This window comes from Chinchilla lanigera, unplaced genomic scaffold (genome assembly GCF_000276665.1).
Source record: "Chinchilla lanigera isolate Chin_1 unplaced genomic scaffold, ChiLan1.0 scaffold00020, whole genome shotgun sequence".
NCBI classification, from domain to species: Eukaryota; Metazoa; Chordata; class Mammalia; order Rodentia; family Chinchillidae; genus Chinchilla; species Chinchilla lanigera.
Window position 1 is genome coordinate 23,742,280 of NW_004955421.1, and position 16,240 is coordinate 23,758,519.

The following is a 16,240-nucleotide window of genomic DNA, read 5'->3' on the forward strand; positions in this document are numbered from 1 at the left end:
AGAAGAAAAGTCTATATTAGATCAATAGTTCTTCAGAAAAAACCCTGAGGGAAGGACTCAAGCTAAGGATCTAAACAAACCGCTATGAAGAGTGACTCTTGGACACTGATGCTCAATCTAAGACCCTTTAGTTTCCTCACTGAGGACCAAGATGAAAACCCCACAGGGAGCCCAGCAGACAGCCCCGCCCCTGCAAGACAGCTCGTGAATGCTGAATCGGATCTTCACCCTCCTCCAAAAGCCTAACTTTAGGAAGCTAAAGACCAACAACCAAAGGCAAAGTGGATCTAACCCCAACGCTAGGCCCACGTCTCCCTACTTCTCATCCTAAAGCAGCTATCATGAGAACCGGATACTTTATTTCATGAAAGATCCTAACTTAGTGTTAAGATAAAACTGTGTATTAGTGAATATGAAGTGCCCTGAACACTGTGACAGCAGCTCTCTTTATATCCATATCATCATCATCATCATCGGTCATTTTGAACTTTTCAGTGCTTCTCAAGAAATGAACTGTCAAGGTTGTCGATCTTAACTTTCCGTATGCTTAGGTCTGCAGTCTGGAAGCTGTACTAAAAGTTAAAGAAATCAGGAATGTTTCTAGAGCCTCTCTTTCAAAAAAAGTGACTGAACGGAAACCGTGCCTGGCTAATATTGTGTAATTCAACCAATATTTAACCTAACGGCCAAAATAATCACTGAATAAACAGCAAACAATGTCTCAAAACAGAAAAAAGTAAAGAGACTCTCCCAGTAGCTTCAAATGCAGAAGTGACTTTCCCATCCTAACCCACCCACAACTCTCCGAGGTTTCAACACAAAGGGCCACTGGGCTGTTTCCCCGTACACAAGGTCATTTTCCCCTCCTCAGACTCCTAACAACAGTCTGTTTTATGGCTACTTAACAATTTTACAAACAGGTCAAATTCACCCTCCAGAAAAATGTATACTTCCAGATTTATGCTTAGCTACAAATAAGATTTGCAAGGTCATTATACACAGTACTTCAAAAAGAAGCATAAACTGAACTTTATAGCTTCAAGTTCCTTACTAAATTATGACTTGATCTTCCAAAGTTCTGCTGGTTCAAACATCACATCACATTAAAGCTTCTGTACAGTGTATATACATTAACATGGCACTCTGGCTATCTTTACCACATTTTAAAATTCTTTGATCATGCCTTCCAGTCAATTAATCAAAATTTATGAGCTACGAGGTATCAGCCACCTGTCCTTAAGAAAGTTATAATCCTGCCTTCCTTCACCCCAAATCTAGCTTCCAAAGGCCTCTGTTAAATAAGGACAGATGAAGAAAATAGGTTATTTATCACTCAGAAAGGTTTACACAACCCTAAACATCTCAAATCCCATTCTGGATGATGGACACAAACTCGTTATCTCCTTTTATCATCCCTATGAATCCAGATACATCTGGTTAGCGTCAGAATAATCTCTTAAAGGAAACCTGCTCCTTTCTAAGACTGAGGTCCCAATATCTTAAAAATAATCCATAAAAATGCACACAATCCTCTTCCTTGCTTCTTCTAGGATGACCAAAAAGTATATATGCAAAGCTGGATACCTGACTAAAGACCAACACACTCTTCTTTTTCATTTTATGGAAAAATCCTTATGCAACAACACTAGAGTATACGGAATTTCTGTCTGTCTAAACTGCCTCGTATTGGTATAGATTCTACTTGTTCAGTCTCACTCAGAAACCTCATCTCAAAATCTATGAGGAAGGCACTATCTCCATCCACGGGCAAGTACTTAAATGAAGCAAGTACTTAAATGAAGGCACCATCTCCATCCATGGGGAAGTACTCAAATGCTGAAATATTCTGTAGCTATAAAAAAGAATGACAAAGGTCTCCACATACTTAAAGACCTCCAAGATGTACTGTGGGGTAAGAACAGGCAAGGCATGCAGAGGAGGCTATGATTTATTTAAAAGGGGGAATAATGTTTATCGTGCATATAACAAATCTGGAAGAAGATGCAAACTACTAGCACAGTGGGGGTCTGCTGAGAAAGCTCAAGGTGGCCAGAGGGCGGGGACCCGAGGGAGGGAGGGAGAAGCTAATCAAAGGCACTTCTACAGCTTTTGCGCTTTTGGGAATGAATTACTGTTTTGCAAACACATTCTTAGCTATCCCCAGAAATAGTAAGAGCGCAACAGAAGAGATTCAGAAAAGGAAGTGTCTCATATACAATAGGCTGTTTCTACTGAAGCCAGATTAATGAAAGGTAAGTAACCATAAAAGAAAATAAAATGTAACTGAATCATTTCACTGTTAGTGAAAGTTTCTGTTCTCAAAAAATAAATGATGTCTTTAATTCTGGGAAAATACCCAGAAGAGGAATAGCTGGGTTAAATGGGACTTCCAATCCTAGTTTTGTGAGGAATCTCCAAATTGATTTCCACAGTGGTTTCACCAATCTACACTCCCCCCAGCAGTGGAGTAGGGTTCCTTTCTCCCCACAGCCTCTTCAGCAACTGTACTGCTGACGTCTGATGGTGTATTGAAATGAACAGTTAATGATTACAATTTTTTACGTTCTGATCGATTGTGCATGCTTGTGTCTGGTGGGCTGAGCAACTGATCTGAAGGTAACAATACGCAATGGAATTACAGTGGTGAACTCCTACCATCTTGTCTAGTGAAACTCTGTATTATCTCTACTGTTTTATCAAAGAATTATTTTCTTACTCCTTATAATGGTTTGAGCAATCTTTCATTCTTACATCTGGTAATCTGAGCAATGCAGTTGAGGATAGTGATATGTAAAGTAACAACCACTGCTGATTTGTATCATTTTGTTTTGAGACTCTGTATCACTCTGAATGCTCTTGCTTTGATTTGTTTATGTTTGTGATACTGGTATGCTACTAGTGTTCTATTTCTTTGTTTCTCATTTACTACTCTCTTTAAAATAATAAATAAATAAATAAATAAATAAATGTACATGCATACACACTTGTAGCACACTGGCACCTTATAACATTTTTGCAATTTTCCACTCCTGAGAACTTGGTCCTTGCCTCAGTTAATTACAAAGTTCTATTTTCTTTTGAATTTGAGGGAACTTTGTATCCAGCTCAATCCAACCAACGTGACAGGTCAGTGAAATCCAGATGATGCACCTGTTCTACTCAGAACATCAGGGTGAAAACAGAAAATGGCTTGCGAGGAAACTTTCGAGTTTTCCTCCAAACACATTCCTATCAAATTCCTAAAGTTATGTAGTTACTTCTCGTCCAGCAAATCAGAGAAGAGAGGGCAAACATGAGTGAAATTGAGAGTAGAAAAGGTATGGGGTACCACAGGTGAGATGGATATGAGACAGTAAGACGGAGACAACCAGGAGGAAGGTGAACGATTTTCATTTACCTCAGTAATGGAACCAGAAGTACCTCTGCATCTCAGTTAAAAGCCAGGATGGGAAGAAAGGTAAGAAGGGTGTAAGGGAACAAGTTCACCTTGTTAAATATCCTCACGGAAAGTTGAAAGGCATAAGAAGTGTTGACAAGCTCAAGTGTGAGATGAAAAGGGAAAACAGAAAAATGAAGTAAATCCGACTATCCAAGAACAAGCAAGAACCGGGACCGGTCACCCTGCACAGTCCCCTCCCTATGTGCCCCTTGTGCTGATGCCAGCCTGTAAGGCAGTGCCCAGGACACTCCTAAGGAACGGAAGAGCTGGGCAAAACTGTGGCTGGCAAGACCGCAGTGTCGCTCTGAACGAAGGCCACGGAAATGGGATTAACAGGGAGTGTGGGGAACACGACGAGTGTGGAAACCTGTACGATAGCAAAAGCTCACAGCACTTACCGTCGGCCAGACACTTTTCCTCATGTTTAATCCTTGTAACAACCCTAAAAAACAGACTGTTTCCATTCCTGTTTTAGAGTTGAGTAAACCAAGGTACAGGGACGAGATAAAAAAGCCAGTAAGTGGAAGATGTAGGACTTGAACTGGGTGACAAGGATCTGGACTCTTGCACAGCATCCGAGGTGGGCAGATTCACATCCTATCCTCCTTCTTTTATGGGGGGAATGGCCTATACAGCATCTGTCTCCACCCTGTAAGAGCCCCCTATTCTACCTGCAGAATTCTCATTATGAGGTTACTGCTTCGTCCTGAAGGAGCCAGGCTTTCTCTCCAGGTGTTCTGTTCTGCCTTTGGAGAACGTGGTCACCCACAAGTCACATTTCATCGCAATTACAACTAGAAACCTCTGCAAAGTGAGTCTACCAGCCTTTCATCCACAGCCTTCCAGCATAATTCCTATTCTACATAAGACAGCTAGAGCCAAAGACGGGGCAGGGGTGTAGCTCAGTGGCAGAGCACTTGCCTAGCATGCACAAGGCCAGCACCACAGAAAACAAAAGCAATACCAACAAAACCTAGCCAGCGCTGCTGGTGGCCCACAACAGCCTATCACACCATCAACTTGCAGAACCAAACCCATTTGCTCATATGAACGGCCTCTTCCCACGGGTGCTCCTGGGCCACCTTCTTCATCTGTCCTGGAAATGTTGCTCCCACAGCCTAATCTGTGGAAGCAGGTCCACCCCGCCGTGTTTCATATAGGCCATGCTGTCCTCTTTTTTTTGTTGTTGTTGTTTTTTTTTCTGGTACCGGGAATCGAACTCACAACCTCGCGCTTGCCAGGCAGGCGCTGTGCCACTGAGCTAAATCCCCAGCCAACACTGCCTCTCTTTACAGATGTTAAAATCACCCACACTGGCCTCCAATATAATTATCTTCACATTTGCATTTTTCCTCCTGGCATTTTTGCAAGTGTCTGCAAAATGGTTATCTAACCTTACCTAACTTTTTCACAAATTATGGCAAGGCTTATAGGGCTGTTTTCTGCACTCCTTTCCTAACACAGGAGGATGGTATTATGGCCTGTATCTAGATGTCCACCCAAAGTTTCACACAGTCACAGGTGGGGCTTTTGGGAGATGGCTAGATCATGGGTGTGTAATGCGGGATTAGGGTGTGAGACTATGGATTATGAGTGTGATAGCTAAATTAGCCTGCTGATTAGGTTTAACATAGTTCTGGGTGTGGATAATAGGAAAGCCCATCTTGGGTGTGGGCTGCACCACCCCAAAAGGTTTGCATGCTGGATGACATAAAAGGGAAAGGGAGGTTTGCTACTGCTTTGCTTGGATTTGCTGCTTTCTGCCTCCTGCCTATCCTCCCACGGGCTGCTTCTCCCCTGCCATGGAGCCAGCTAACTATGGACAGAAAGCATACACACTGTGACCTAAAGTAAACTTTCCTTCTCTAACTTTGGATGTCAAGTATTTGTCTCAGCAATGAGGAAGATAACTAAGTGAGATGGCTCAAAAAGGTTTCTGTGAGACACAGACACCCTGCCCATCAGACCCACAGGAATGGTTTACAAGCTAGTACGCATAAGATCATCGGGGAAGGACAATTTTAAAACACAGATTCCCGGGCCCCGCTCTAGGGCGTGGGATGCACTAGGTCTGTGGTGGACCCCATCTGATGATGACCCAACTTGATGTGAAGGGTAAACTGAGGCAGGTCTGTGCAAAAACTGATGAAGGCACTTTTGAGGTTAGCTGAGAAGCATGAAGTATCTCACTGTCCACAAATCCCCTGGCAAAACAGCAGCTTATAGGAGACAGCATCTGAAATGGCCTTTTGGTCCAAGAACTTGCATCTTATTTATTCTTCATACTTCTTTAGCAAGGCGCACCACATGATGTTCTGTATGAACACCGTGCTGTGTGACACGCAAAAACAGGACGGAAGCCATGTGTGATGGCTTACAGCACTAGTGACAGCAGTGGGCTGTTTAAAGACACCTCCAGCAATCCGTTCGGGTGGAGTTCAGGGCCCTACGGGTGGCAAAGCTGCAAAGAAAAGGTGTGCCTAATAGCAATATCATCAGCAGCTCCTATTTACTGGGCATTACTACCGTGCACCAAGCAGGACTCTCCAGGTGCTATCACAGCCAGTCCCCACAAGCACGGTGTAAGGTCAGCTCTATCTTCAAACACACTTTACAGCGGTGTACAAAGGTAAGAGAGACTGTGAACTCAGAAAGCTCTCGAGAGCTCCCATCCTGCAAGGATGGAGCCGAACGCCATGCTTCAGAATTGAGTCTTGAATCCGTAAGGAACAGACACACTGTATTAGAGAAAGGCCATGACTATGTTTTACAAAGATGGCTCGTAGAGCCCCTGGGAGAGGGCAGAAGGAGCAGCTGAGAGACTTCTGTAATTATAAGAATAAAGGACAAAGACCTGGATTTTACTGTATCAGTGAGAGGAGATAGGAGAGGGGGACAAGGACTGAAATGACAGACCAGCTGGGGGAGAGCAAACAGACAAAAGGCTACAGCTTCCAACTTGGAGGATTCCAGGGTTTTTAACTTGGATAAAATAATGCTGCCATTGAGTTAGGCAAGACAGTCAAGGAGAAGACCAGGTTGAGGGGTTGCATTTATGCACACATCCATGTGCACATGTTTCACAGGCAAGTGGGATAATAAACGGATTTGCTGTGAGTGCTACATACTCACACTCATCAACACAAAACCATCTCAAGTCACAGAGAAAAATGAGACTGCTCATAGGCAGTGGTGAAAAAAGGGACTCTGAACTCTGAAACTCACCTTAGAAGGAAGAGAGAACAGGAAGACACACCTGCCCAGCCCAAGGCTCTGGGGAAGAGGGACGAGAGACTCCTACAGAGAGGACGGGACTGGACACAACCTCAAGATAGCAGATTACAAATAATCACAGAGAAATGTACATAAAACAAAATGTCACAGTGATAGTGATAGAAAAAGAAAGAATCAGCCAACGAAAGCAAGAGATGGAGAATATCTTATTTAGAGATAAAGAAAATGCCCACCATCCTCTGCCATCCCTGCCACGAACACACGCAACCCTCGCAGGTGAAGAGGCCCAGCCAGAGCGGGCACTTCCTCCTGCAGGAGGCTTGGTGCACGTCAGCCTGGAAAGGTGGAGAAACGAGAACAAGTGGAGAAAAGGAAGCCCTCCTGGCACCGTGCCATGTGCTCAGGGACCATCTCCCCGCAGCCGAAAAGTGCAGGCAAAATCAAGTAAATTGGAAAATGCCATGGACGGTCCCAAACTGCATGCATTTCTTCAGACGGGAAAGGGCAAGACCATTTGTTCTCTGTTTGGGTTTTTTATTTTAAAGAGAATAAACATTTAAAAAAACATTAAAAACAATACAGAATTTCAAAACAAGACGATAGGAAATCAACAAAGGATGCATACTGTTATCTACAAAGCAGTTGTTCAGATTACCACATATAACTTGAACTGCTGCTGTTTGTTGTATTTATAGACAGCTTTGCTGATCTCTACAGACGTAGGGAGCCTCAACCTCGCTCCTGGTGGCACTCGTAGAAATCAGAGCCCACACAGGCACCGGGCCCGTAAGTCCTGTGCCCAGCGACGTGGACGTACTCATGAGCTCTAAAACCTCACTGTGCAAAGCTGGCCCCACCACAGATGCACAGACTGAAAGTTAAAGAATGTGTTTTGCCACTATTTATTATGAAATGAATTATTTTCTCTAATTTTCATTTCAGAGAGCAGTACAAGAAGGAAGAATCGTAGGAGAAATTTTGCATTTCCCCACAGACCTGAGACTGGGTTTTCTTGTGTTGTGTGTATGTGTTTACTCTTCATTTTCAACAAACTAGGATGGAAAGAGATCAGATGAAAAATCCTACAGGGCCATCATTCCATCCACATGTTCAAAGTGCACAAACATTAAATCCAAATTCCCCACTTGTTCTGATTTTCAAGGCTTCTAATTACAAAACCAAGTTTTGTTGTTTACCTTCTAGAGCTGTCTTCAAACATTTGTGCAGGCAACTAAGAAAGTTAAATAACTCAGTGGTAATGTTGCGGGCAAATCAACATTTTATGAGGTAAAAGGAATTCCTGCCCTAGGTAAAATGGTTTAATGTTCAGATATGTAGAGTGTATCACTATCTTTTAAGGAGGAGGAAACTAATATGAATCATCATATGGATAAAAAAAACATGGAACATTACTCAACTTCTTCCTGTGGGTTTGAAACTGTTTTATGTGATTTCCATGAGACAGTTAATGCAATGCACTCATCATAGGAGGCCAGGATGATTTTTGCCCACTTTATAAATGAGGTTCTGAGGTGCTGCTGTGTGCCATCAAACACTGGAATGGGACCCACCCCCAGCAATACTGCAGGGCATGAGTGCACCTGCAGAGCTCCAAGGGCATCTCATGCCACACCCACCAGGTAGGTACCAAGAGGCAGTACTAACTGCAGGGAGCAGTGTTCTGTTCCAACATCACAGGGCAGTGTGCCGAGTGTGACTTCACTGACTACACCCTCACAGACACTGGATGCTGCTGGCTCCCCAACTCCCATCCCTGCCCTGCCTGGATTCAGTCCCCTAGGGATGCTGGCATCATGTGCAATGACAAAAACCCCACTGCAGTCTCCTTTCAGTCCTGACCACGCACAGCCTCCAGGAAGCAGCCTGGTAGCCGGGATACCATGAGTACACTCTGAGGCACCCCACCGCATCTTTCTCTGGCCTCTTACAACTTCCCCTTCAGTTTGTTTCCTGGGAATTATGCTGACTCTTTTATCTCGGCCCAAGTCCTTGCTATAGTGACAAAGTGATCACCATAACAGAAACGAGGAAATCAGGACTCAACTAAGAAACTTGCTCGAAGCCGCACTGTAGTCACAAGCCTGCATTTGGCATAGTTCTGTCCAGCCCTGCTGTGAGTACGGCCATCCGCTGGTGCTGCAGCTTCTCTGCCGACCCCCAGTGATGGGGACTGTATGCTCCAGTTTACCCAGGAGAACCCAGGCATGTAGTCCCAAGGTTCGGGAGAGTCTCTCCATTTAAAACAAGTACACAGTCTGTGACCCCATATACTCTGTAGCTTCTGATCTGGACCCCAGTGTCAACAATCTAGCTACAGCTATGCACCTGCACTGGGGATTCCTATCTATATGTTAAAACACAACTGTCCTAAATTCAAAGTCAGGCTTCTTTCTAAATTTCTTCTTCCTGTGTCTTAGTTCCTTTAACTATGTTCTCTCCAGCTTCCATCAGCTAGAATTAAAATCTAAATAGCAAATTTGACATCTTCTCCCCACTCCCAACTATCCACCTCACAAGTTCAGGCTCAAATGCTACCTCTTCCACAGTCCTTGTGACTCCACTCACTGGAACAGTCTCAGCCTTCACTGCCCCCCCATTCCTATGATATTTCCTAAGTTTCTGGCATACACAATTTCTCAAGTACCACTTTAACATTGGCACTTGCAGGAAGAGGGCTGGTCATTTCTATGAGTCCCTGGAGGAGGAGGCATCTCAGGAGTGATGGAGGTTGACCCTGGCACTGTTCCGCCACCTCTGGGCTGAGTACTCCCCCCTCCGATGCGTATCCTCCACTAAGAAGAAAACACACTTGACACAGAGGCAAGGATGCCTGGATGAGAGGCAGCCTTTCCGCTTTCTGTTACTCAAGGTCCAGGGACCACGTCCTTAGGGAATCAGAGGCCATTCCCTGTGCAGTGTACCTGCAACTTCAGTTCATTTTAGGTGACCAGGTTGTACAGTTTGATCTTCAATGTCCCCCCAAAGACCCATGTGTTAAATGCTTTGGTCTCCAACATGGCGCTATCCATAGGAAGCAGAGCCTTTAGCAGACAGAGCCTAGTGGGAGGCCCTTAAAACACCAAAGGTGAGCCCTTCCAGGAGACTGCTGGACCCGGGTCCCTGCTTTCTCTCTTTGCTCTCTGCCCCTGTGGGGGTGAGCAGTTTTGCTCCACCATGATGTGCAATCTCACTCCAGGCCCAAAACAATGGAGACAAATTATAAAGGACTGGACTCTCCAACACAGAGAGCCAGAATAAAACCTCTCTTTAGAAGCCGACTATCTCAGGAATTTTGTTACAGTGATGGAAAGCTAATGCAGAGATTTTAACAAAGTTGGAACATCAAGACACATGATGCGGGCTGGGGAAGTGGTCCAGTGGTAGAGTTCTCGCCTTGCATGCACAAGGTCCTGGGTTTGATCCCCAGCACCACAAAAAAGAATGAACAAAACAACCACAAAAAGACACATGACACTCTTGAGTCAGAAGTAAGCATGACCAAAAAGCCTCGTCTCGTTCAAGTTTCCAGTATCCTGATAGATGAAGAATACGTTTAAAGAGTCCTTGACCATTCCAAGTCACTTTCCACTTGCTTAACCCTGAACTCAAGACAGATTCCCTCTTTACAGAATGAGAAATGCCAGCCTACTCGGGACCCCAGGAACCACCCTGTTCTGTAATTTCTGATGCTTCGTGAACTCTCCGAGCACTGAGCATCTGCGATCCTGCACTGCCAGAGAGCAAATGACCAAAAATCGGTCTGCTTGAGGACATTCTCCAACCTTAGCACCAGGCAGCGGCATTACAATCAGGAAATTTCAGCATTATAATCAAGATCATAATCAGGCATTATCATCAAGATCAAAGGCAAGAAGCATCCGGCAGTAGGAGCTGCGTCTGAAGGGCAGAGCTGTCCGCTGGAAGATACAGACACCTTCCTGCCCCTTGCCTGTGCTCGCATCGTCACCTCCACGCTGGGCCCCTCTCTCTCCACACGTGCCTTCCTGGACGGAATCCTTTTCACAGCTCTGCCCTCGCTGCCCTGTGCCGCTGCTATCTGGGCAGACCTCCCACATCATCACAACTCCTGTGCTGCTAAGTGTGGCAGACACTCGACAGTGGCTGCCCAAAACTCAGTCACCACCTCTGTCCCTACAGAAACGGGCAAACAGGGCTACTCAACACGCCCGGAGCAGGTAGGGGTTATATGATTTAGACAATTAGATTTAAGCACGCGTCACTGGCAATGTTTCTCTAAAAGACACTTCAGTGACTCAGAATGTGCTTGTCCTCATCCCTCCTGTTTTGTTCCTTCAACACTGAGACAATCCCTGGAGCCACAGCACCCATCTTGTAATGAGGACAAATGGCACCAACTAAAAGAATGCTACGCCGGAAAGATAGAAGGAAGCCGGCCAGTGCGCTGGACCTTCAGGCTGACCTACCAGTTCTATTCTGGCAACCCCCTAGTTTTTGCTGCTTGAAACAACTACCTGTTTAATCCCTTGTCACCCAGCATCAGCTTCACTAACCACAACCACTGGCATCACCTGGGAATTGGTTAGAAATGTAGACGCCGGGCTCCAGCCTAGTCTTAATAGTAATCTAATTCTAACAAGATTCCCAGGTGACCTGCACGCCCATTAAGTCTGTGAGGCAATGGCCTGAGTCACTGTTCACTGCAGCAATTATATCACAGCAGCAGTGTGAATACACAGAACTGGACACTCACAAATGGCCAGGTGAAACGGTAAACTTTGTTATGTATGTTTCACTATAATTTTTAAACAGTAAAATAATTATTAAGAGTAAAATCTCTCCTGTGGAACTATGGATAAAAAACTAAACTACTAGCCAGGCATAGTGGCACATGCCTATGACCCCAGCACCCTGGGAAGCTGCAACAGAAAGATCCCAAGTTTAAGCCCAGCCTGGGCAATTTAGTAAGGTAGCAAAATACTGTCTCAAATTAAAAATAACAAAAGAACTAGAGATGTAACTTAGGGCAAATGCTCTCGATTCAGTCTCCCATCACACACACACACACACACACACACACACACACACACACACACATACACGCACACTCTCACAGCTAAACAATTCAATCTGCTGCATTAACCACTGGAACATCGAGCTAGAATTGTACTAGCTCTAAATATGTGAAGTGTGAAATAAAGTTATGTGTACATACATTCAAGTGGAGCATCTCTACTCCAAAAATCCAAACTGCTCTCACTTCTGAGACTTCTGAGTTCTACAATGACACCACAGGCAGAAACCTTGTTTTGTGCACAAAATTACTAAAATTAATGTATAAAACCATATTCAAGCTATGTACACTAAGTATATATGAAATATAAATGAATTTCATGTTCAGATTTGGGTTCCCTCCCCAAGATATATGTATGCAAATACTGCAAAAAATGCAAATCTGAACCCAAAGCACTTCCGGTCTGAAGCATTTCAGACGAGAGATACTCAGCCTGTACTTCGGAAAGTGGTCAGGAAAAATGATTCTAGGAAAGTAGACCTCACAAGAGAAACCAAAAAGGTAACACAAAGAGGGGGACCCTCTTAAGGGTTAAAGAGCTGTGAGAGCAAGGGAAACACCCAAGCCACATCTGTCCTGTAGGGCATGATCTGGAGTGAATATAAAGTTACTTGATTCGGGAGAAGGCAGCCCCACGAGTGTGTGAGCCAGTGTGTGTGGCTGCAGTGCTGGAGACCTAAACTTGAGAATAATTTATATTGTATGGATAATGTTCATAACTGTAGAGTGATTACCTACAGCAGGCGGTTGAGATGAGAGAAAATACCACAGCATCTGTTCCCAAACGTTAAACACTGTCATCATAAATTGCCCTTCCTAACTATCAGTGGTTTGTGAGAGCTCAGAATACTTTTCCACTGCGCACCTAAAATAATGTTACATTAATCTCACATATCATATCTATTGCTCCCTTTCAACATCAGACCCTTCAGGATATTTAAAGAATGATTTAACTTCAAGAGAAGTCAAATATTAACTAGAAGTGATCATTTTAATTACCTAAAAGTGGTCAATCAGCCATGTGTTCAAAAGACTTCAAATCAATTTAAGGCATTAAAATAACTAATAAAACTAATGCAGTACTTTATAATATTTCAAGTGTCAAATAAATGGTCTATAATCAGAATAACCATCATCATATAAAATAATTTAAGAGCCACAAAGTGACTATAATGAGTCTTTATCATTATATCCCTAGGACTGATGAGGAAAACTTTTTATTATATAAATAACATAAATTAACACTTTAAGAGTAACGAGCCAACACCAAGCCAAGCCAAATCAAAAAAAAAAAAAGGAAATGCTGAAATTTTACTTTATTTTCATGTAATATATTTTTAAGTGATACAAAAATAATTTGGACCAATAATTCCAATTATTCCAGATGATACTCAAAAGATAGCACTAAAGTATTCAACAGATTATTTACAAACACTTTTTGTAAAAAATGAGCAAGGTCTAAGAAAAAATGGATACTCTTATTTTCTAACCTGTTTGCTAATACTAATCACCTTTTATTACTACATAGTCAAAGCACTCTGGAGAATAAGAAGAAATGGTACACGCTACTTCCCTTTTTGTTCTAAAACCAAAAATTTATATCCCAAGGAGACCAGCAAAAGGAGGAATTAATGTCAAAAATGTTAAATATACACTAAGCGTTGCTCATCACTCTTATCTGAAGAAGTGGGAAACTGTACGGTCTAGTGAATTAAGCAACAGAGAAAATGTCAAGAGCAGTGAAAATGAACCCCAGGCAGTTCTTAACAGCTTAGCTGGTTTCTCCATCTATAAAAATCAGGACACTCTCACTGCTGTTTGTGTTAGGTAATTAACAGCTGTAAAGCACACTGAAAGCAGAAACTGCTAAATAAATAATGACTGCTAAAGAATTTCACCAGAATGTGCTAAATAATAATGATGAAACATGGGCTTCTAACTTTGCCATTTTTGTTTTCAAATTAATAATGTAAACAAGTCTCCAACTTCATCAACATGGCTAGTGTTAGCAAGTTAAATATAGTGATCTGAAGTCACAGAAGAGATCTTGTGTCTTCAACAGCAGTGCATCAGCCCTACGGAAACGAAGTCATTCTATTCCTGTAGCAGGAGAAACAGCAATACTCTGTCTACCTCTCGGCTGATTATGAATAGAGGTCATTCCACTTGAAAATACACTAAGAAATAAACTTTTAAGAATCACCGTGGATTTCCAATTGATGTTGAAACCCTAAGCCTCAACAATGTTTTATTTTCTTGGAATTAACAACACAGTAACATCCAAAATAACTATTCCCTACATTTTCCAATCTACTAGATGACAATATTTATGAGACCGCCGGCCCACCGAAGAACTTGGGGTAACAATATTTTCTAACTCAGTCTATTCCTATTTTCCTTCATGCACATTTACAAACACCACTAAGTTCTGTGAAATCATTACAAAAAATTATACATGAGAAAAAGGTGAGAAAACATTAGAGATTTAATCTATTTTGATTATTTTTCAATACAAGCATACCATCTATAAAATAGTTTTCTACCTAAACTCAAAATCTGATCAAGGTTCTATACACAAAATTCACTTTTCTGTGAATTTTCTGTACATCTGTAAATTAACTGTACAATAGTTTTTTATATGTTCATTATAGAATAGCTTTAATGTTACTGAAGAAACCAGTCTTAATCTTGTTTACTATCTACTTGGGGAGAAAGTTACTCTCCCCTGTCAGTATTCTGAGGAAAAATTAAACATCTACATCAGAAACCAAAGTAAAGGGTATTCTTCACATTAAAATGCAAATATATGATTTTATTCTCATAATAACCAAGACCTCAAATACCATTTTTAGTGACTCATATTAATTTAATCGTGACATTAGCTTTTACAATCACAGATGTAAAAAGACCACTGTGTTCCAAACATAATTATCTCACCAGCATCTCATTTTATGAAATTATTAGTTAAGATGAGCGCCTCTGAATGAATTTATATTTGATTAGTTTCACTTATTTAAGAACACTGAATAATTTAAGAGCTGTTTAAAAAAAGGAAGGGACTTGGGTGCGTGCTGACTTCTTCTGTGTAGTCCCTGCCACATCCGGACAGACCTATGTTCTCACAAACATACCTTCCAACTGCAGCCACATCAGCCGCCCCTTCACGCTGACCACGGAGGCCACGCAGAGTTCTCCAGGGTTCCTGGGGTTCACAGCTTCAAGTTTCATGTTCTTAGTGAAACCCCGACTGAATGATGTCTGGAAGGGAAAGAGAAGTGACGCTGAGCTACTAGCTCCCATGGCAGGATAACGGGCAGCAATAGAGCGAGAGGATACAGAACCAGACATGCGCGCGCGCACACACACACACACACACACACACACACACACACACACGTGCATGCACACACGTGTGCACACACACACAATTTCACTTATGAGGTGCACAGCCTTGGTTGCACTATTGTCCTTCCCACCAATCACAAGGAAAGAACCATGGAGTCTTCACCTTTCTATTCCAGGAATTACTTGTGCTTGGCATACAATGGGTTCCTAATAATACTCAGTCAATGAGTGAAGGCCTGAGAAGAGTCTCTCTTTTCAGTTCCATAGGCGCCTTATGTCTATGAAATGACTGACGGATGCATCATTTCTTCTACTCCCCGCTATTCACTGCCTAAATGACCCCTAGGTGTTCGTGAGGGTGGCGACATAGGAAGATGGTATATCCATCTGGCATCATTTTCTTTCAAAGGCATCTGAAGAATGTGCTTCAGCGTTTCTCTCAGTACCCACCTGCTGGAGGTGAATTCCTTTAGTTTTCTCTTACCTGAAATTATCTTTATTGTGTTTGTTCTTTTTCTTTATTTTTATTTACTTTCCAAATTAACTTAAAATTTCATGCATAGTAAGATTCATTCTTTTGGGTGTCTTCTTCTGGGAAAATGGGACTGCTAAACCAACGCGTATAGTCATGCACCAATAACCACAACCAAGACACAGAACAGCTTCTCCACCAAAAAACCCTGCTAATCCATTCCTCCTCGTCACTCAATTGTGAGCAACCACCAGTCTCCCTATACTCTTTTCTTTCTACTCTAGAATGTCATATAAGTGGCATCGCTATATCTGGAGCATTTTCAGCTGAGCTTCTTTTATTTAGCAGAATACATTCACGATTCACCCACACTATGCAGAAATCAGTAGTCTATGTTATTTCATTGCCTAGTAGCTCATAGAGCTGTACCACAATGTATCCATTTGCCAGTTAAAGGGCATCTGAACTATTTTCAGTATTTGCTGACTACGAATATAGCTGCTATAAACATCCAGGTACAAATTTCTGTGGAAACAGAAATATGTTAACCTACACAGGCTGCCAGTAAAACACTATAGACTGGTGGTTTAAACAGTAGAAGTTTATTTTCTCATAGTCCTGAAGGTGGTGTGTCCAACTGCACGGTACTAACAGGTTGGTTCGTTCTAGGCCTTGC

General features: G+C 42.6%; 1 protein-coding gene across 7 annotated transcripts in view; it reads right to left on the minus strand.

The window, feature by feature from the left end:
• Sfmbt2 (Scm-like with four mbt domains 2) overlaps positions 1-16,240 on the minus strand; it is a 222,134-nt gene that overhangs the window by 50,632 nt on the left and 155,262 nt on the right. For all 7 annotated transcript variants that reach the window (XM_013513769.1, XM_013513768.1, XM_005383870.2 and 4 more), the window contains exon 11: positions 14,879-15,005. In XM_013513769.1, the coding sequence (XP_013369223.1) occupies positions 14,879-15,005 (127 nt within the window). The remainder of the gene's footprint in view (positions 1-14,878; positions 15,006-16,240) is intronic.